This window comes from Schistocerca piceifrons, chromosome 8 (assembly GCF_021461385.2).
Source record: "Schistocerca piceifrons isolate TAMUIC-IGC-003096 chromosome 8, iqSchPice1.1, whole genome shotgun sequence".
Taxonomy (NCBI): Eukaryota; Metazoa; Arthropoda; class Insecta; order Orthoptera; family Acrididae; genus Schistocerca; species Schistocerca piceifrons.
Window position 1 is genome coordinate 459518576 of NC_060145.1, and position 21194 is coordinate 459539769.

Here is a 21194-nt window from a genome sequence, read left to right on the forward strand (position 1 = left end):
TGCCTCAGCGAATGTGGGCGGTTCCCATTATTTCGCCTCAGTTACACTATGTTGGTGCTTGGTGAAAAACGCTGTCTGCATGTACGCGTGCACCGTAATCACTCTACCATGCAAACATTTGGGGCTACACTTGTCTGGTATAAGATATTTTTATGGGGGTCCACTGGGGGCAAAACCGCACAATAACCCTCGGTTCGGTGTGGGGCGGCGGTGGGGTGGGTGGACTGCTGTTGCGTGTTGAGGGGTTTTGAACCACTGAGTGGTATGGCGGGATGAAGCGCCTCTGTCGTTTCTAGGTCCCCACTTCAATACACAATAAACACACGTGTAACGCTCATTTCGCGTGCAATACGATGAGTACTCGTAGTGGGATCCGCTGCGACATGTTTTAGCACATTCTCTTTACACATGAGGTGTGTCAGTGGTCCTCACGTTGGCAGGTCCCTCGTTCCTTCTTTCCAACGAACGAGTCTCCCGCGTTCGTCGATCGAGAGAAATAAACTCTCATTGTGACGGTGGCGCCTTTTAGGAAATCGCTCTCTGTACAGTCTTTAAGCAGCGAGAGCATTGCACATACTTCTCGATACACAAGAGTTCTGCGAAACTGTACCGGTACCACTCCATCGTATTGTACTGCATATCTCTGGATATAGTGAGTAATGGATGGGTCTGTCGTTGATTCATAATCCATTATGTCAAGGGACAGTGTAAAGACGATACAATAGAGCCACATTATAGATAAGTTAAGTAAACAAAACCTACACCATGCCTTTGAAGAATCAGGCTCGTCTTCCGTATTTGCAAGCTGAACATTAAGAATATGCATGTAAACAAACTGCACAGTATGTGTAAACTTGTACGCGTGTTAGTCGTAAATAAGATGAAAAACAGTAATGTTAGACAAAGTGGTTGAAAAATTCACTTGCTTATCTCCTTAAGCTGGTTTATCTGACCCCAGGTTCCTTATCTGAAATTGTTCCGTGGAGCGTTCTCTATATCCTGTTACATTTTTGCACGCTGCTACGGAAACACCCCGTATGTATCCAGAGTCTAAAGTAAGTCTCATTGTCTCAGAGGTTTTCCGCCATCTGATAACTGGCGACTTTAAGTATCTGGTTATCCACCTGTTTGTGTTTCGGAAGTGCGTTTCCACGTGTGTGGACCACGCAGTGGCTGAGGCCAGGCTGTGGTGAGTAGGATGTCAGCGCGCGTGCGCGTGGCCGCTGCCTCGGCACGCACGCTGGCTGTGGTGAGTAGGATGTCAGCGCGCGTGCGCGTGGCCGCTGCCTCGGCACGCACGCTGGCTGTGGTGAGTAGGATGTCAGCGCGTGTGCGCGTGGCCGCTGCCTCGGCACGCACGCTGGCTGTGGTGAGTAGGATGTCAGCGCGCGTGCGCGTGGCCGCTGCCTCGGCACGCACGCTGGCTGTGGTGAGTAGGATGTCAGCACGCGTGCGCGTGGCCGCTGCCTCGGCACGCACGCTGGCTGTGGTGAGTAGGATGTAAGCGCGCGTGCGCGTGGCCGCTGCCTCGGCACGCACGCTGGCTGTGGTGAGTAGGATGTCAGCGCGCGTGCGCGTGGCCACTGCCTCGGCACGCACGCTGGCTGTGGTGAGTAGGATGTCAGCGCACATGCGTGTGGCCGCTGGCTCGGCACGCACGCTGGCTGTGGTGAGTAGGATGTCAGCGCGCGTGCGCGTGGCCGCTGCCTCGGCACGCACGCTGGCTGTGGTGAGTAGGATGTCAGCGCGTGTGCGCGTGGCCGCTGCCTCGGCACGCACGCTGGCAGTGGTGAGTAGGATGTCAGCGCGCGTGCGCGTGGCCGCTGCCTCGGCACGCACGCTGGCTGTGGTGAGTAGGATGTCAGCACGCGTGCGCGTGGCCGCTGCCTCGGCACGCATGCTGGCTGTGGTGAGTAGGATGTCAGCGCGCGTGCGCGTGGCCGCTGCCTAGGCACGCACGCTGGCTGTGGTGAGTAGGATGTCAGCGCGCGTGCGCGTGGCCGCTGCCTCGGCACGCACGCTGGCTGTGGTGAGTAGGATGTCAGCACGCGTGCGCGTGGCCGCTGCCTCGGCACGCACGCTGGCTGTGGTGAGTAGAATGTCAGCACGCGTGCGCGTGGCCACTGCCTAGGCACGCATGCTGGCTGTGGTGAGTAGGATGTCAGCGCGCGTGCGCGTGGCCGCTGCCTCGGCACGCATGCTGGCTGTGGTGAGTAGGATGTCAGCGCGCGTGCGCGTGGCCGCTGCCTCGGCACGCATGCTGGCTGTGGTGAGTAGGATGTCAGCGCGCGTGCGCGTGGCCGCTGCCTCGGCACGCATGCTGGCTGTGGTGAGTAGGATGTCAGCGCGTGTGCGCGTGGCCGCTGCCTAGGCACGCACGCTGGCTGTGGTGAGTAGGATGTCAGCGCGCGTGCGCATGGCCGCTGCCTCGGCACGCATGCTGGCTGTGGTGAGTATGATGTCAGCGCGCGTGCGCGTGGCCGCTGCCTCGGCACGCACGCTGGCTGTGGTGAGTAGGATGTCAGCGCGCGTGTGCGTGGCCGCTGCCTAGGCACGCATGCTGGCTGTGGTGAGTAGGATGTCAGCACGCGTGCGCGTGGCCGCTGCCTCGGCACGCATGCTGGCTGTGGTGAGTAGGATGTCAGCGCGCGTGCGCGTGGCCGCTGCCTAGGCACGCACGCTGGCTGTGGTGAGTAGGATGTCAGCGCGCGTGCGCGTGGCTGCTGCCTGGGCACGCACGCTGGCTGTGGTGAGTAGGATGTCAGCGCGCGTGTGCGTGGCCGCTGCCTCGGCACGCACCCTGGCTGTGGTGAGTAGGATGTCAGCGCGCGTGCGCGTGCGCGTGGCCGCTGCCTCGGCACGCACGCTGGCTGTGGTGAGTAGGATGTCAGCGCGCGTGCGCGTGGCCGCTGCCTCGGCACGCACGCTAGCTGTGGTGAGTAGGATGTCAGCGCGCGTGCGCGTGGCCACTGCCTCGGCCCGCACGCTGGCTGTGGTGAGTAGGATGTCAGCGCGCGTTCGCGTGGCCGCTGCCTCGGCACGCACGCTGGCTGTGGTGAGTAGGATGTCAGCGCGCGTGCGCGTGGCCGCTGCCTCGGCACGCACGCTGGCTGTGGTGAGTAGGATGTCAGCGCGCGTGCGCGTGGCCGCTGCCTCGGCACGCACGCTGGCTGTGGTGAGTAGGATGTCAGCGCGCGTGCGCGTGGCCACTGCCTCGGCACGCACGCTGGCTGTGGTGAGTAGGATGTCAGCGCGCGTGCGCGTGGCCGCTGCCTCGGCACACACGCTGGCTGTGGTGAGTAGGATGTCAGCGCGCGTGCGCGTGGCCGCCGCCTCGGCATGCACGCTGGCTGTGGTGAGTAGGATGTCAGCGCGCGTGCGCGTGGCCGCCGCCTCGGCACGCACGCTGGCTGTGGTGAGTAGGATGTCAGCGCGCGTGCGCGTGGCCGCTGCCTCGGCACGCACGCTGGCTGTGGTGAGTGGATGTCAGCGCGCGTGCGCGTGGCCGCTGCCTCGGCACGCACGCTGGCTGTGGTGAGTAGGATGTCAGCGCGCGTGCGCGTGGCCGCCGCCTCGGCACGCACGCTGGCTGTGGTGAGTAGGATGTAGGCGCGTGTGCGCGTGGCCGCTGCCTCGGCACGCATGCTGGCTGTGGTGAGTAGGATGTCAGCGCGCGTGCGCGTGGCCACTGCCTCGGCACGCACGCTGGCTGTGGTGAGTAGGATGTCAGCGCGCGTGCGCGTGGCCACTGCCTCGGCACGCACGCTGGCTGTGGTGAGTAGGATGTCAGCGCGCGTGCGCGTGGCCGCTGCCTCGGCACGCACGCTGGCTGTGGTGAGTAGGATGTCAGCGCGCGTGCGCGTGGCCGCTGCCTCGGCACGCACGCTGGCTGTGGTGAGTAGGATGTCAGCGCGCGTGCGCGTGGCCGCCGCCTCGGCACGCACGTTGGCTGTGGTGAGTAGGATGTCAGCGCGCGTGCGCGTGGCCGCTGCCTCGGCACGCACGCTGGCTGTGGTGAGTAGGATGTCAGCGCGCGTGCGCGTGGCCGCTGCCTCGGCACGCACGCTGGCTGTGGTGAGTAGGATGTCAGCGCACGTGCGCGTGGCCGCCGCCTCGGCACGCACGCTGGCTGTGGTGAGTAGGATGTCAGCGCGCGTGTGCGTGGCCGCCGCCTCGGCACGCACGCTGGCTGTGGTGAGTAGGATGTCAGCGCGCGTGCGCGTGGCCACTGCCTCGGCACGCACGCTGGCTGTGGTGAGTAGGATGTCAGCGCTCGTGCGCGTGGCCGCTGCCTCGGCACGCACGCTGGCTGTGGTGAGTGGATGTCAGCGCGCGTGCGCGTGGCCGCTGCCTCGGCACGCACGCTGGCTGTGGTGAGTAGGATGTCAGCGCGCGTGCGCGTGGCCGCCGCCTCGGCACGCACGCTGGCTGTGGTGAGTAGGATGTCAGCGCGCGTGCGCGTGGCCGCTGCCTCGGCACGCACGCTGGCTGTGGTGAGTAGGATGTCAGCGCGCGTGCGCGTGGCCGCCGCCTCGGCACGCACGCTGGCTGTGGTGAGTAGGATGTCAGCGCGCGTGCGCGTGGCCGCCGCCTCGGCACGCACGCTGGCTGTGGTGAGTAGGATGTCAGCGCGCGTGCGCGTGGCCGCCGCCTCGGCACGCACGCTGGCTGTGGTGAGTAGGATGTCAGCGCGCGTGCGCGTGGCCGCTGCCTCGGCACGCACGCTGGCTGTGGTGAGTAGGATGTCAGCGCGCGTGCGCGTCTCCGCTGCCTCGGCACGCACGCTGGCTGTGGTGAGTAGGATGTCAGCGCGCGTGAGCGTGGCCGCTGCCTCGGCACGCACGCTGGCTGTGGTGAGTAGGATGTCAGCGCGCGTGCGCGTGGCCGCCGCCTCGGCACGCACGCTGGCTGTGGTGAGTAGGATGTCAGCGCGCGTGCGCGTGGCCGCTGCCTCGGCACGCACGCTGGCTGTGGTGAGTAGGATGTCAGCGCGCGTGCGCGTCTCCGCTGCCTCGGCACGCACGCTGGCTGTGGTGAGTAGGATGTCAGCGCGCGTGAGCGTGGCCGCTGCCTCGGCACGCACGCTGGCTGTGGTGAGTAGGATGTCAGCGCGCGTGCGCGTGGCCGCTGCCTCGGCACGCACGCTGGCTGTGGTGAGTAGGATGTCAGCGCGCGTGCGCGTGGCCGCCGCCTCGGCATGCACGCTGGCTGTGGTGAGTAGGATGTCAGCGCGCGTGCGCGTGGCCGCCGCCTCGGCACGCACGCTGGCTGTGGTGAGTAGGATGTCAGCGCGCGTGCGCGTGGCCGCCGCCTCGGCACGCACGCTGGCTGTGGTGAGTAGGATGTCAGCACGCGTGCGCGTGGCCGCTGCCTCGGCACGCACGCTGGCTGTGGTGAGTAGGATGTCAGCGCGCGTGCGCGTGGCCGCTGCCTCGGCACGCACGCTGGCTGTGGTGAGTAGGATGTCAGCGCGCGTGCGCGTGGCCGCCGCCTCGGCACGCACGCTGGCTGTGGTGAGTAGGATGTCAGCGCGCGTGCGCGTGGCCGCTGCCTCGGCACGCACGCTGGCTGTGGTGAGTAGGATGTCAGCGCGCGTGCGCGTGGCCGCTGCCTCGGCACGCACGCTGGCTGTGGTGAGTGGATGTCAGCGCGCGTGCGCGTGGCCGCTGCCTCGGCACGCACGCTGGCTGTGGTGAGTAGGATGTTAGCGCGGGTGCGCGTGGCCGCCGCCTCGGCACGCACGCTGGCTGTGGTGAGTAGGATGTCAGCGCGCGTGCGCGTGGCCGCTGCCTCGGCACGCACGCTGGCTGTGGTGAGTGGATGTCAGCGCGCGTGCGCGTGGCCGCTGCCTCGGCACGCACGCTGGCTGTGGTGAGTAGGATGTCAGCGCGCGTGCGCGTGGCCGCTGCCTCGGTACGCACGCTGGCTGTGGTGAGTAGGATGTCAGCGCGCGTGCGCGTGGCCGCTGCCTCGGCACGCACGCTGGCTGTGGTGAGTAGGATGTCAGCGCGCGTGCGCGTGGCCGCTGCCTCGGCACGCACGCTGGCTGTGGTGAGTGGATGTCCGCGCGCGTGCGCGTGGCCGCTGCCTCGGCACGCACGCTGGCTGTGGTGAGTAGGATGTCAGCGCGCGTGCGCGTGGCCGCTGCCTCGGCACGCACGCTGGCTGTGGTGAGTAGGATGTCAGCGCGCGTGTGCGTGGCCGCTGCCTCGGCACGCACGCTGGCTGTGGTGAGTAGGATGTCAGCGCGTGTGCGCGTGGCCGCCGCCTCGGCATGCACGCTGGCTGTGGTAAGTAGGATGTCAGCGCGCGTGCGCGTGTTCGCCGCCTCGGCACGCACGCTGGCTGTGGTGAGTAGGATGTCAGCGCGCGTGCGCGTCTCCGCTGCCTCGGCACGCACGCTCGCTGTGGTGAGTAGGATGTCAGCGCGCGTGCGCGTCTCCGCTGCCTCGGCACGCACGCTGGCTGTGGTGAGTAGGATGTCAGCGCGCGTGCGCGTGGCCGCTGCCTCGGCACGCACGCTGGCTGTGGTGAGTAGGATGTCAGCGCGTGTGCGCGTGGCCGCCGCCTCGGCATGCACGCTGGCTGTGGTGAGTAGGATGTCAGCGCGCGTGCGCGTGGCCGCCGCCTCGGCACGCACGCTGGCTGTGGTGAGTAGGATGTCAGCGCGCGTGCGCGTGGCCGCCGCCTCGGCACGCACGCTGGCTGTGGTGAGTAGGATGTCAGCGCGCGTGCGCGTGGCCGCTGCCTCGGCACGCACGCTGGATGTGGTGAGTAGGATGTCAGCGCTCGTGCGCGTGGCCGCCGCCTCGGCATGCACGCTGGCTGTGGTGAGTAGGATGTCAGCGCGCGTGCGCGTGGCCGCCGCCTCGGCACGCACGCTGGCTGTGGTGAGTAGGATGTCAGCGCGCGTGCGCGTGGCCGCCGCCTCGGCACGCACGCTGGCTGTGGTGAGTAGGATGTCAGCGCGCGTGCGCGTCTCCACTGCCTCGGCACGCACGCTCGCTGTGGTGAGTAGGATGTCAGCGCGCGTGCGCGTCTCCGCTGCCTCGGCACGCACGCTGGCTGTGGTGAGTAGGATGTCAGCGCGCGTGCGCGTGGCCGCTGCCTCGGCACGCACGCTGGCTGTGGTGAGTAGGATGTCAGCGCGCGTGCGCGTGGCCGCTGCCTCGGCACGCACGCTGGCTGTGGTGAGTAGGATGTCAGCGCGCGTGCGCGTGGCCGCTGCCTCGGCACGCACGCTGGCTGTGGTGAGTAGGATGTCAGCGCGTGTGCGCGTGGCCGCCGCCTCGGCATGCACGCTGGCTGTGGTGAATAGGATGTCAGCGCGCGTGCGCGTGGCCGCCGCCTCGGCACGCACGCTGGCTGTGGTGAGTAGGATGTCAGCGCGCGTGCGCGTGTCCGCCGCCTCGGCACGCACGCTGGCTGTGGTGAGTAGGATGTCAGCGCGCGTGCGCGTGGCCGCTGCCTCGGCACGCACGCTGGATGTGGTGAGTAGGATGTCAGCGCGCGTGCGCGTGGCCGCCGTCTCGGCATGCACGCTGGCTGTGGTGAGTAGGATGTCAGCGCGCGTGCGCGTGGCCGCCGCCTCGGCACGCACGCTGGCTGTGGTGAGTAGGATGTCAGCGCGCGTGCGCGTGGCCGCTGCCTCGGCACGCACGCTGGCTGTGGTGAGTAGGATGTCAGCGCGCGTGCGCGTGGCCGCCGCCTCGGCATGCACGCTGGCTGTGGTGAGTAGGATGTCAGCGCGTGTGCGCGTGGCCGCCGCCTCGGCATGCACGATGGCTGTGGTGAGTAGGATGTCAGCGCGCGTGCGCGTGGCCGCCGCCTCGGCACGCACGCTGGCTGTGGTGAGTAGGATGTCAGCGTGCGTGCGCGTGGCCGCTGCCTCGGCACGCACGCTGGCTGTGGTGAGTAGGATGTCAGCGCGCGTGCGCGTGGCCGCTGCCTCGGCACGCACGCTGGCTGTGGTGAGTAGGATGTCAGCGCGTGTGCGCGTGGCCGCCGCCTCGGCATGCACGCTGGCTGTGGTGAGTAGGATGTCAGCGCGCGTGCGCGTGGCCGCCGCCTCGGCACGCACGCTGGCTGTGGTGAGTAGGATGTCAGCGCGCGTGCGCGTGGCCGCCGCCTCGGCACGCACGCTGGCTGTGGTGAGTAGGATGTCAGCGCGCGTGCGCGTGGCCGCCGCCTCGGCATGCACGCTGGCTGTGGTGAGTAGGATGTCAGCGCGTGTGCGCGTGGCCGCCGCCTCGGCATGCACGCTGGCTGTGGTGAGTAGGATGTCAGCGCGCGTGCGCGTGGCCGCCGCCTCGGCACGCACGCTGGCTGTGGTGAGTAGGATGTCAGCGCGCGTGCGCGTGGCCGCCGCCTCGGCATGCACGCTGGCTGTGGTGAGTAGGATGTCAGCGCGTGTGCGCGTGGCCGCCGCCTCGGCATGCACGCTGGCTGTGGTGAGTAGGATGTCAGCGCGCGTGCGCGTGGCCGCTGCCTCGGCACGCACGCTGGCTGTGGTGAGTAGGATGTCAGCGCGCGTGCGCGTGGCCGCCGCCTCGGCCCGCACGCTGGCTGTGGTGAGTAGGATGTCAGCGCGCGTGCGCGTGGCCGCTGCCTCGGCACGCACGCTGGCTGTGGTGAGTAGGATGTCAGCGCGCGTGCGCGTGGCCGCTGCCTCGGCACGGACGCTGGCTGTGGTGAGTAGGATGTCAGCGCGCGTGCGCGTGGCCGCCGCCTCGGCACGCACGCTGGCTGTGGTGAGTAGGATGTCAGCGCGCGTGCGCGTGGCCGCTGCCTCGGCACGCACGCTGGCTGTGGTGAGTAGGATGTCAGCGCGCGTGCGCGTGGCCGCTGCCTCGGCACGCACGCTGGCTGTGGTGAGTAGGATGTTAGCGCGGGTGCGCGTGGCCGCCGCCTCGGCACGCACGCTGGCTGTGGTGAGTAGGATGTTAGCGCGGGTGCGCGTGGCCGCCGCCTCGGCACGCACGCTGGCTGTGGTGAGTAGGAGGTCAGCGCGCGTGCGCGTGGCCGCTGCCTCGGCACGCACGCTGGCTGTGGTGAGTGGATGTCAGCGCGCGTGCGCGTGGCCGCTGCCTCGGCACGCACGCTGGCTGTGGTGAGTAGGATGTCAGCGCGCGTGCGCGTGGCCGCCGCCTCGGCACGCACGCTGGCTGTGGTGAGTAGGATGTCAGCGCGCGTGCGCGTGGCCGCTGCCTCGGCACGCACGCTGGCTGTGGTGAGTAGGATGTCAGCGCGCGTGCGCGTGGCCGCTGCCTCGGCACGCACGCTGGCTGTGGTGAGTAGGATGTTAGCGCGGGTGCGCGTGGCCGCCGCCTCGGCACGCACGCTGGCTGTGGTGAGTAGGATGTCAGCGCGCGTGCGCGTGGCCGCTGCCTCGGCACGCACGCTGGCTGTGGTGAGTGGATGTCAGCGCGCGTGCGCGTGGCCGCTGCCTCGGCACGCACGCTGGCTGTGGTGAGTAGGATGTCAGCGCGCGTGCGCGTGGCCGCCGCCTCGGCACGCACGCTGGCTGTGGTGAGTAGGATGTCAGCGCGCGTGCGCGTGGCCGCTGCCTCGGCACGCACGCTGGCTGTGGTGAGTGGATGTCAGCGCGCGTGCGCGTGGCCGCTGCCTCGGCACGCACGCTGGCTGTGGTGAGTAGGATGTCAGCGCGCGTGCGCGTGGCCGCCGCCTCGGCACGCACGCTGGCTGTGGTGAGTAGGATGTCAGCGCGCGTGCGCGTGGCCGCCGCCTCGGCACGCACGCTGGCTGTGGTGAGTAGGATGTCAGCGCGCGTGCGCGTGGCCGCCGCCTCGGCATGCACGCTGGCTGTGGTGAGTAGGATGTCAGCGCGTGTGCGCGTGGCCGCCGCCTCGGCATGCACGCTGGCTGTGGTGAGTAGGATGTCAGCGCGCGTGCGCGTGGCCGCTGCCTCGGCACGCACGCTGGCTGTGGTGAGTAGGATGTCAGCGCGCGTGCGCGTGGCCGCTGCCTCGGCACGCACGCTGGCTGTGGTGAGTAGGATGTCAGCGCGCGTGCGCGTGGCCGCCGCCTCGGCACGCACGCTGGCTGTGGTGAGTAGGATGTCAGCGCGCGTGCGCGTGGCCGCCGCCTCGGCATGCACGCTGGCTGTGGTGAGTAGGATGTCAGCGCGTGTGCGCGTGGCCGCCGCCTCGGCATGCACGCTGGCTGTGGTGAGTAGGATGTCAGCGCGCGTGCGCGTGGCCGCCGCCTCGGCACGCACGCTGGCTGTGGTGAGTAGGATGTCAGCGCGCGTGCGCGTGGCCGCTGCCTCGGCACGCACGCTGGCTGTGGTGAGTAGGATGTCAGCGCGCGTGCGCGTGGCCGCCGTCTCGGCACGCACGCTGGCTGTGGTGAGTAGGATGTCAGCGCGCGTGCGCGTAGCCGCTGCCTCGGCACGCACGCTGGCTGTGGTGAGTGGATGTCAGCGCGCGTGCGCGTGGCCGCTGCCTCGGCACGCACGCTGGCTGTGGTGAGTAGGATGTCAGCGCGCGTGCGCGTGGCCGCCGCCTCGGCACGCACGCTGGCTGTGGTGAGTAGGATGTCAGCGCGCGTGCGCGTGGCCGCCGCCTCGGCACGCACGCTGGCTGTGGTGAGTAGGATGTCAGCGCGCGTGCGCGTGGCCGCCGCCTCGGCACGCACGCTGGCTGTGGTGAGTAGGATGTCAGCGCGCGTGCGCGTGGCCGCCGCCTCGGCATGCACGCTGGCTGTGGTGAGTTGGATGTCAGCGCGTGTGCGCGTGGCCGCCGCCTCGGCATGCACGCTGGCTGTGGTGAGTAGGATGTCAGCGCGCGTGCGCGTGGCCGCTGCCTCGGCACGCACGCTGGCTGTGGTGAGTAGGATGTCAGCGCGCGTGCGCGTGGCCGCTGCCTCGGCACGCACGCTGGCTGTGGTGAGTAGGATGTCAGCGCGTGTGCGCGTGGCCGCCGCCTCGGCATGCACGCTGGCTGTGGTGAGTAGGATGTCAGCGCGCGTGCGCGTGGCCGCCGCCTCGGCACGCACGCTGGCTGTGGTGAGTAGGATGTCAGCGCGCGTGCGCGTGGCCGCCGCCTCGCCACGCACGCTGGCTGTGGTGAGTAGGATGTCAGCGCGCGTGCGCGTGGCCGCCGCCTCGGCATGCACGCTGGCTGTGGTGAGTAGGATGTCAGCGCGTGTGCGCGTGGCCGCCGCCTCGGCATGCACGCTGGCTGTGGTGAGTAGGATGTCAGCGCGCGTGCGCGTGGCCGCCGCCTCGGCACGCACGCTGGCTGTGGTGAGTTGGATGTCAGCGCGCGTGCGCGTGGCCGCTGCCTCGGCACGCACGCTGGCTGTGGTGAGTAGGATGTCAGCGCGCGTGCGCGTGGCCGCCGCCTCGGCACGCACGCTGGCTTTGGTGAGTAGGATGTCAGCGCGCGTGCGCGTGGCCGCCGCCTCGGCATGCACGCTGGCTGTGGTGAGTAGGATGTCAGCGCGCGTGCGCGTGGCCGCTGCCTCGGCACGCACGCTGCTGGATCCCTCCAGCTGCCGCCAGTCTTGCAGACTCGGCCGTCCAGAGGTTTGTTCGGCGTCCGCGGCGCCCCCGCCTCTGGATGGCGGCTCCACGGCGCGGCATTGTGGGGTCGCCAGGCGGACCGCGCCTTTGTCTGGCGCTGCGGGGTTACAGCTTTTGTGCCGCCGCTGCTCGCGCCGCGTCGCGCAATTACTGCGGATGAAGGACTGGCCACTGGCACAGCGGAGCGCAGAATCTGCAGCTCAGCCCCGTGTGGGCGCTCCTGGCCTCCAGTCACCTGCGATCACTGTAGGGATGGCGGCTGCCGCTGAAACACCCGGCTGCCGGTTATATAACTGTTACTTGTTATTTCTTTTCAATGCCAGTTTAATCAGACTGTTAAAAAACCTCAAAATAATCGGTTTCTGAAGTAATCTAATTTCTTTCTTTTTTTCTCCTGAATAGAATTCGAATACAGATAGAAAAATTTTGACTCCCTCTGTTTTAAGAAACATAAAATCAAAATATTAAATTAAATAAGCTAATAAGTGAAAACTTAGTCAAGCCACTGTTGGCTGATTTTCTTGAAAAGTGATACATGCTTAGCTACTACAAAAAATTACCAGTATTTTCCTCTTCATAGTAATTTTCTGAAACTCTGCTCAAAAACCATGTTGTAATCAGGGATCCTACCAATATTTGGACATTACGAATAATCAGTGCTGAAGGATCAAAACTGAGGTTGGAGTTAATTTGTCCGTTTTCATTGTCTACAAGCATACACAGACATATCATGTCGATGCAGGCAGAAGATCAGCTGGTTTCTATTTTTATTTTAAACTATGCATGAACTGTTGAGCTTTCTCTTTGTACACTACTGGCCATTAAAATTACTACACCACGAAGATGACGTGCTACAGACGCGAAATTTAACCGACAGGAAGAAGATGCTGTGATATGCAAATGATTAGCTTTTCAGAGCATTCACACAAGGTTGGCGCCGGTGGCGATACCTACAACGTGCAGACATGAGGAAAGTTTCCAACCGATTTCTCATACACAAACAGCATTTGACCGGCGTTGCCTGCTGAAACGTTGTGATGCCTCATGTAAGGAGGAGAAATGCGTACCATCACGTTTCCGACTTTGATAAAGGTCGGATTGTAGGCTGTCGCGAATGCGGTTTATCGTATGGCGACATTGCTGCTCGCGTTGGTCGAGAACCAATGACTGTTAGCAGAATATGGAATCGGTGGATTCAGGAGGGTAATACGGAACGCCGTGCTGGGTCCCAACGGCCTCGTATCACTAGCAGTCGAGATGACAGGCATCTTATCCGCATGGCTGTAACGGATCGTGCAGCCACGTCTAGATCCCTGAGTCAACAGATGGGGACGTTTGCAAGACAACAACCATCTGCACGAACAGTTCGGCGACGTTTACAGCAGCGTGGACTATCAGCTCGGAGACCGTGGCTGCGGTTATCCTTCACGCTGCATCACAGACAGGACCGCCTGCGATGGCGTATTCGTCGACGAACATGGGTGCACGAATGGCAAAACGTCGTTTTTTCGAATGAATCCAGGTTCTGTTCACTGCATCATGATGGTCGCATCCGTGTTTGGCGACATCGCGGTGAACGCACATTGGAAGCGTGTATTCGTCATCGCCATACTGGCGTATCACTCGGCGTGATGGTATGGGTTGCTATTGGTTACACGTCTCGGTCACCTCATGTTCGGATTGACGGCACTTTGAATAGTAGATGTTACATTTCAGATGTATTACGACCCGTGGCTCTCCCCTTCATTCGATTCCTTCGGAACTCTACATTTCAGCAAGATAATGCACTACCGCATGTTGCAGGTCTTGTACGGGCGTTTCTGGGTACAGAAAATGTTCGACAGCTGCCCTGGCCAGCACATTCTCCAGATCTCTCACCAATTGAAAACGTCTGGTCAGTGGTGGCCGAGTAACTTGCTCGTCACAATACGCCAGTCACTACTCTTGATGAACTGTGGTATCGTGTCGAAGCTGCATGGGCAGTTGTACCTGCACACGCCATCCAAGCTCTGTTTGACTCAATGACCAGGCGTATCAAGGACGTTATTAGAGCCAGAGGTGGTTGTTCTGGGTACTGATTTAGGATCTGTGCCCACAAACTGAGTGAAAATCTAATCACTTGTCAATTCTAGTATAATATATTTGTCCAATGAATACCCGTTTATCATCTGCATTTGTTCTTGGTATAGCAATTTTAATGGCCAGTAGTGTATTACGTCTTTCTTGTCGGTCCCCCTGTTTTTAATCTTTTAAAACAAATGGAGTACTGTACTCCATTGATACCGCACTCCGTAGGGTACTTCCAGACTGGGGATGGTGCCGTTCTGTAATACAACTGATGTCTGATGACGACAGTGAGAAACTGCAGTGTAGACCAGATGAGTCAGCTCTTGCACACTGTATCTACATGTGTGCCACATCATAGTTCACGCCACACAGTAACAGGTACATTATTGTCTCAGCAACGCGGTACTTATTCTTATGCCGTGTGCTTGTTTTTCGTTTCTGCCTGAACCTTATTAAAATAACACTACTCGCTTTTCCCATTTTCTATACCAACTCAGTATTTCAAAGGAACGCCAATTTGACGAATAAACATTACTCGTTCTTTAAAAAAGGCTTTATTGAAAAACGAAAAATTTTAGTACTGCTACTGTGTGGCTAATGGATATTTCGTTTTTTTACCCTTTATTAGTAAAAAATGAAAAAAACACTTGTTATAACCGATACCAAACAAATACCGAGAAATACCGGTTATTCAGAATTAAAATACCGGTATCTGTTTTAACCGGTCGGTTTTTCGCATCCCTAATTCACTAAAGTGGCGAATAGTCATCCGAAGTCGACGATTCTGCACTGATTTTGGGAGCCGCTCTGAGAGGCAGTTATCTGTGTGAATAAAGCACTGATAGTGTCGCACTGTCACACATGCTGGCCCCCAGTCTAACTGCTTCCAGGTGCAACAGAAATTGATTTCCGGTGTTTCGTATAATTATTTCCCCAGTTCAAAAGCTTTAAATGTTGTTATAATCTGCTGTTTAAGAGGTATGATCTTATGTTAAAGCCTTAACAAGTATTAAAGTTAGAATCTGTGTATGTGTCTTGAGGCAATGTAACTCAGAGGGAACGAATTACCAATTGAGTCAGTACCTGAGAATGAGAACGCGTAGCGACTATTAACAAATTATATGTACATGCTGCAAATTGTCCTCACACGTTACGCTGACCTCTTCTTACAAATTAAAAATAATCTCCCTTTGCATTACTGTAGAACTACAAAAGAACGGCCTGTACCCATGACTGTACAAAGATAACCTTCAAAATCTCGCACATAACTCGCTTAGACTCCTTGCCCTCTACAGATACAACAGGAAAAAGAAGTGAGCCGTGGCGGTTGGCGCTAGGGTGTTCTACTTGCATCGCTGATATCGATATTCGGCTGCCTTGCTGTCTTTGACTGCTCCCACCCGGCGGTTTTCCGGGTGAACGTGTGACGAGAGAGTCTCCGGTCGGCGTTCAAAGAGCCAACTTGTGTTGAAAACAAGCCGGCGTCCCTAACCGTGGTGCATGGGCCTCGCCGTGCTCGCCGCCCTTGTCTTTTGTCGCGCCGGATGCACGTGCAAAATTGTGGTGGCTTCGTCGTCTCACGCTGAACAGCTTCCCAGCTCGTAATTTGCTAGCTCCAAGCTACGTATGACTTTTATTCTGTGTTTAACTAAGAAGATTGTTGAACCTTATTGTGGCGTGGGTAGCTGCCGAAGATGGTTCTGAACTTGTTTCCACATTGGCTATTTTAAGGAGGCTCATGTTCCTCATTTCGTTTCTCATCATCCGTGGAGTGTGTGTTTTAAGTGGTTTTCATGCTAGTTTGACCACTTGGTTGTAAGGTAGCAGATTTTACACCTTACATGATGCTAAATCAGTACTAATACACCGAATAATAATTGGCAATTGGCCCACCGGTAGGAGAAAATGGGCACAGAAAGGGAAGTTGTGTGTGTCATGTCAGACTAACGAGATGGGCTCAGAGGCTGGAACACTGCCGGAACCCCTAAGGAAGGTGTTTACGTCATGTCAAACTAACGGGATGGCCGCGGCCGGACCCCTTTGTCGGCTGGCACGTCAGACCACCAGAGACGTTCGGAGAGGCTGGGCCATCACAAGAAGCGATAAGGAGCTATATGCGAAACAGAGAAAGACGATTTCGCGCCACAGTGGAAAATTTGCGGAAGACTATGACGGGGTTGGCGCAGAGAGCGTAGAGATACGTGTTAAAAGTTTGGCGGCAACAGTAACCGCGGGAGAATTCTGTGTCGTGGTTGGGTACAAACGCGCACGGATACATGGAAGTCTGTGTCTCGATTGGCTACCAACGCGCACGGATCCGTGTGGCGAAGTACGGCAAGGTTTGCAAAAACTCTGAAGGAGGACTCTGGGGTCGGCTGTGGAGAAGAGCAGTCGCGGTGTCTGGCTGCCCTGCTTGGAGAGCGTGGAGAGAAGTAGGTTGGAGAAGTTACCGGCATTGAGTCCAGTGGTTACTGTCCAAGTCTGAATAGTGTAGAGCATACGACTCCACACACGTAGCATTATCTGTTCCTCTGAGGAGAGAAACAGATTTGTACTAACTTGTGGTGTTCATATGCAATCTGAAGTGTACCTTTGGTGCCACGCACTTGACTCGACCAACTGCTCTTGGCATACGTGCAAGTAGCTTGAGTATTGACTAGTGACGGATTCCACAATATAACACTTGCGTACAGGAGTTTACAGGCGCAAACCATGTCAACGTTGGAGATTAAAGCCAAGCTCGCTCACGGGAAAGACGTTATCACAACACTGGCTGGGCCGACCGTCGTAATCATCACGGAGAATTACGGTGATATTAGCAATCATCAGCCAAAGTAGGGCACTGTAAATCTAAATGAGTTCGTATTCCGCTACCTCTTTGACTGGCGCTCTCTGAGTCTGTGTCCGTTCAGGCAGAACTTCAATAGGGTCACTTGCGGGTTCAGTGTTGACTTAAATCGTTAGGAAAAGAGGATGCATTGTGCCAATGATAGACTAGTTAGGTTAGCGCGTGTATTGTATTGTCATGTTAGGCTAGAGATAGTGCTCATCCTGTTTTCTGAATAAATCTTAATTTCATTTCATATGGTAATCACCGCATTATTGATATTTTTGTTTAATTATTAGAGTGTAATGGTAATTTCGATGCAAATGATACTGGGGGCATAACCGCGCGTTTAAACAGAGACAACTTAAATCAGATAGCAACTCATGGTCGACTATGACTACCAATAGATATTTTTCAATATATCGATAATTATACAACAAACCCGCCCGTAAGTTGTCGTTGTGTACGCGCCCGGCAACCGTGGAGTTAATGGTTTAATAATTTGTCACTGCAGGATTCGGTATGTTTATTTAATGTTGAAAGTGCCTTAAGGCAACTTGAAGTGATCTCGAAGTTTCCTGCTAATTTACTGGGAGACAGGTAATGTTAGAGTGTTGCTCCATAATAATTTGGGGGAATGCTTATTATACATTCCATTATGGCTGTGATTTGACCTTGTTTTCATTGCAATCTATTTGTGCTGCAGGCCATTTGTTAAGTCTGCTCGATTCCTGGCATCGGTGCGGTTATGGATTCTTGTCAGGACGGCTCATTGTGAGCCCGGTCGGACTATGTGTAAATGTATACCGCCTGCTGCTGAGCCTGTGCCCAAGCCGTGGGGAGTGAACGCTCGTATTGCCTGCCGGCCGTAGCGTTGTTGCGTCCAAATACTGCTGTGCGTCTTAACGCTGTTCTCTGAAGTTAAGCGCAATTTGGGATTCATTCTGAGTGATTATGTCCGTTAGTTAAGTGAGGCCACTTTGTTAATATTAGCGTTTCTGTCAGTTATTTTACTGGTTGAGTTATTACTAGCCATTCTTATTTAACTATTATGTTAATCATTTGTGTATCTTTAATGAATGTGCAATTTGTTATTCTTCCTGTGCGTCAGTTTTGCGTCCTTTGTTGGCCCACTTTGCGTTTTTAGTATAAGCATGTTCCACTGTGGACCTTTATGTGGGCAGTTCAGTTTTATTAACCTTTAAGATCTTTGTTTATTTTAATGAACTTGTGGTATTATGTGGCTGTGTAACTTTGGGTTGGAAGTGTACAGTGTTACTAGTCTTTTGAGATATGGTTAAACAACAACGATTGTTTATGATTGATTATTCACAGTGCCTACTATTTATGATTTCTTTTGCGGGCGCAAAATACGATTCTTATTCGTGTTTATGTAATTCAGTTAAAGTGAAAATTTGTATATTGCATCAGTAAGGGGGCAACTGTCCGAATTGAAGTTTGTCATACAGTCTGAGTCAAATTAAAATTGTGAAACCGTCACAAGCTTGTCCTTCACCAGTGATCCCGAGCTTCCTATTTCCTTTAAGGGGGTGTAGGGCGTCAAACGGGCCGACTTGGAGCAGAAGAAGCACCACAGGACATTTAAATTTCCACTGTCTATACTTTTACAAATAAATTTATAAAACTTTGCCAGCATTTTCATAATTTTTTCACTTACTAATGGCTGCATTTGTTGCTATAGGTACACTTTTCTTCATAATTAAGAGAGATTCTTCGATGAATTTTGCACAGCATACAAACAATACTTAAAGGTGTATGGAACTCTAGAATTTTCCAAATCTATTAAAAACTGTGGTAAAAAGTAAAGTAGTTAACTACTAAATTTGTGTTTTTCTAAACATAAAGTTTAAAATAAAACAGCTCATTCGTTTTTTCATAAATTAAATAAATTCTAGAGTTTCATACACCTGTAAGTATGATATGTATGCTGTGTACAAAATTCATCGAAGAATCTCTCTAACTTATGAAGAAAAGTGTACCTATATCAACAAATGAAGCCATTAGTAAGTGAACAAATGATGAAATTTCACACGTAAAAAAAATTTATTTTGTTATGTTTTCGAACTTCCACTGCAATGAGTGTGAATCCAGAATCCTTCCTGGTCATTCTGACAAAGTTTTATGAATTTATTTGTAAATGTATAGACACTGGAAATTAAAATGTCCTGTTATGCCTCTCCTGCTCCAAGTCGGCCAGTTTGACGTCCTACCCCCCTTAAAAAAACTGTGGTGATATTGTAATTTTTGATTTTCTAAAGAATTGAGCAGTTCCACGGTTCAAGAACCACAATAACTAACAGTCGGCTCACTCAGCCCACTGTCTGGTGAAACTGCATGCTGTGGTTGTGAAGCTGTGCTGCGTGGAGATCGACTGCGCTGGCACCATTCGCCAGACCAGGCCTGAAAGTAGTTCAGACGCCACCCTGTAGCGACCCGGGGATGAGTGGAGCTGCTACGGTGCTGTCGTGGAGTGTAGCGTTTAGGACGCGCAGGTGCAGCTTGGCTGTGGCTATGAAAACGCCAGTGCAAGGTACAACATACACTGAGCTCACAATTTGAAACGTCCCCTTTGAACAATTATACAAGACTGTCCTTAACCTGACACAAAATATTTTTAGCGCAACGCAATCTGACTATCAAAGATCCCTGCAAAAGAATGGCCCTGACTAACATTAAACTATACCTTTCACAAATCACTTACCTCACAAAAATCTTCGCTGCTCAAGCTACTGCAATACAGCAAGCGCCACTACTGCCAGCTAAATAAAAGATTCAAACTATGGCAGGCACTAACTACTGATAGGGATAGTTAGCAAATGAAAGATATTAATAGAGAACAAACAATGTATTTACCTTAATATCATCACAAGTCATAATATATATATCAGTTCATGACAAATTATAAATCTCCGCCATCTCTCTCCCCACATCCACCACTGCTGGCGGCTCACCTCCAACTGAGCAACGTTACGAGCTGTTCACAGCCAGCTGCCGCTGCCCAACACTACAATGGCAGACAACAATGCAAACTAGCCACAGACTGCACACAGCACAGCCAGTGATTTTCATATTGAGCGCTACGTAACGTTGCCAATAAGAAAACATAAACAGCCTACTTACATAGAGAAAACATAAACAGCCTACTTACATACAGAAAACATAAACAGCCTACTTACATACAGAAAACATAAACAGCGTACTTACATAGCCCCCATGCTCCCCACAAAAAATTTTTACAAATGGTGTTGGGCACTGGCCAATACAGATTTGACAAAAATTTTTCACAATTACAGTAACAAAGATATAAAATGCACACACTTATTGATACAATGTTGGTCAAAAGCTAAAATTTTCTCACAGTCTATAAAGACAGTCTTGATCATTCATCACAGTGAAACTGCCGTTTCTTTTCTCAAAGTCTGAGCAGTAAAAGACAATGCACACAGAAGTAGTGGATTTCCATGCAGTCTTGAAGAAGTAGTGTTGTCCTTCCAACGGAAAGACAGTGCTGACTCTTGACATGCTGACAGGTAATGGGCTACAACAGAGTAAACCCACAGCAGAGTTCATTCGACGTTTTGAAGAATATTGTTAGGTAGGTCATCACAGAGCAGACCCACTAGAGTCCTGGTAGAGATTGTGGTATTGGTGGGCCACCAGAGGTGCAGACCCACTGCAGTCCTTGTAGAAATAATGGCGTTGGTAGGTCATCATAGATGCAGACCCACTGTAGTCCTTGTAGAGATAATGGTATTGGTGGGCCACCAGAGGTGCAGACCCACTGTAGTCCTGGTAGAGACGGCCAGCAGCCATCCGTTGCGACTGTGCAGGTGCACAATCACCATCGAAGATTCTTGCAGGGAATATAGCAAGTCCATAAACCACCACTTGTGCACTCAGAAAGTTTTTCTTTTAATTGTCCTTAGAACCAGCAATGCTGTTATCCAGTCCCTTGCTGAATTACCAACACACGTGCAAACACTAACAGTCCCTACTTCTCATATATTGTCCACATACTATGACCAACAGAAACGTGTGGAGTGAAATGTAACTAACAAGTTAATAATGTCATGAACTGGTGACAATTACAATTTTATAACATAAGAATACAATTACAAAGGTACAAAATACATCATTAAAAACATAATAATACAGATAACATTTGTAGTACAGGCTTTACAAAAGAATAGAAATAAACATATACATGAGTGTTACAAAAATAGTGACATAAGTACATACATAAAATAATGAGAATAGTTTTCGAAACATTAATTTCACACATGAACATTGAAACAGAACAGAATTGCAAACAACTTTACCAAGAAAATAACATATTATTAATGCAACTTATATTTGAGGATAACAGTATTCCTCCTCATAGTGAATATAGCTTAGTATTAGAAGAGAAAAAAATTCTATGAAACAGTACACAGAGACAGGAAGAAAACAAATACTCAAGGGTACACAAACACATAGTGGGATAACACCAATAGGAAAGGACAGGGTTCGTTTTCAGTGTAACATTTGGTACTGCAGTCCAACCCAAAACTTCATATATCTTTCCTCTTATTTCATCCTTTGTTTCCACCAAAAAAATTCTATCTAAGCATGCTTTCTGTATTTATATGTTCACACATTTCTTACCTCAACATTTATTTCCAAGAAAATCCTACCTAAACCTGTTTTCTCAATGCATTTCTTCCAATTCATCGCAACTCATTCTCTTAGAGGCTA

The 21194-nt window shown here is 56.8% G+C and overlaps 6 protein-coding genes across 6 annotated transcripts in view; 5 read left to right on the top strand and 1 right to left on the bottom strand.

The window, feature by feature from the left end:
• Positions 1-1116: 1116 nt before the first annotated feature.
• On the bottom strand, positions 1117-1899 carry LOC124712453 (coiled-coil domain-containing protein 8-like). Its single transcript, XM_047242749.1, has one exon. It carries the CDS (start codon positions 1897-1899, stop codon positions 1117-1119), a length of 783 nt encoding a protein of 260 aa, XP_047098705.1.
• A 79-nt stretch (positions 1900-1978) lies between these two features.
• On the top strand, positions 1979-2671 carry LOC124712454 (antifreeze protein Maxi-like). Its single transcript, XM_047242750.1, has 4 exons — positions 1979-2089; positions 2132-2329; positions 2372-2509; positions 2552-2671. Exons 1-4 carry the CDS (start codon positions 1979-1981, stop codon positions 2669-2671), a joined length of 567 nt encoding a protein of 188 aa, XP_047098706.1.
• A 27-nt stretch (positions 2672-2698) lies between these two features.
• On the top strand, positions 2699-3538 carry LOC124712455. The gene has a single exon (XM_047242751.1). It carries the CDS (start codon positions 2699-2701, stop codon positions 3536-3538), a length of 840 nt encoding a protein of 279 aa, XP_047098707.1.
• An 844-nt stretch (positions 3539-4382) lies between these two features.
• LOC124712456 lies at positions 4383-5696 on the top strand. The gene has a single exon (XM_047242752.1). The coding sequence runs from the start codon at positions 4383-4385 to the stop codon at positions 5694-5696; it is 1314 nt and encodes a 437-aa protein (XP_047098708.1).
• Positions 5697-9596: 3900 nt separating this feature from the next.
• On the top strand, positions 9597-10490 carry LOC124712457. Its single transcript, XM_047242753.1, has one exon. It carries the CDS (start codon positions 9597-9599, stop codon positions 10488-10490), a length of 894 nt encoding a protein of 297 aa, XP_047098709.1.
• Positions 10491-10495: 5 nt separating this feature from the next.
• LOC124712458 overlaps positions 10496-21194 on the top strand; it is a 163627-nt gene continuing 152928 nt past the window's right edge. Inside the window, exon 1 of the mRNA XM_047242754.1 lies at positions 10496-11829. Within this exon, the coding sequence (XP_047098710.1) occupies positions 10496-11829 (1334 nt within the window). The remainder of the gene's footprint in view (positions 11830-21194) is intronic.

What these genes read in the sequence shown, in the direction of transcription:
- LOC124712453 (XM_047242749.1), bottom strand. Translation starts at nt 1,899, where the DNA reads ATGCGTGCCGAGGCAGCGGCCACGCGCACGCGTGCTGACATCCTACTC.
- LOC124712454 (XM_047242750.1), top strand. Translation starts at nt 1,979, where the DNA reads ATGTCAGCGCGCGTGCGCGTGGCCGCTGCCTCGGCACGCACGCTGGCT. An exon ending in CGGCACGCACGCTGGCTGTG is followed by an intron (nt 2,090 to 2,131) that starts GTGAGTAGAATG and finishes GCCACTGCCTAG; the next exon opens with GCACGCATGCTGGCTGTGGT. An exon ending in CGGCACGCATGCTGGCTGTG is followed by an intron (nt 2,330 to 2,371) that starts GTGAGTAGGATG and finishes GCCGCTGCCTAG; the next exon opens with GCACGCACGCTGGCTGTGGT.
- LOC124712455 (XM_047242751.1), top strand. Translation starts at nt 2,699, where the DNA reads ATGTCAGCGCGCGTGCGCGTGGCTGCTGCCTGGGCACGCACGCTGGCT.
- LOC124712456 (XM_047242752.1), top strand. Translation starts at nt 4,383, where the DNA reads ATGTCAGCGCGCGTGCGCGTGGCCGCCGCCTCGGCACGCACGCTGGCT.
- LOC124712457 (XM_047242753.1), top strand. Translation starts at nt 9,597, where the DNA reads ATGTCAGCGCGCGTGCGCGTGGCCGCTGCCTCGGCACGCACGCTGGCT.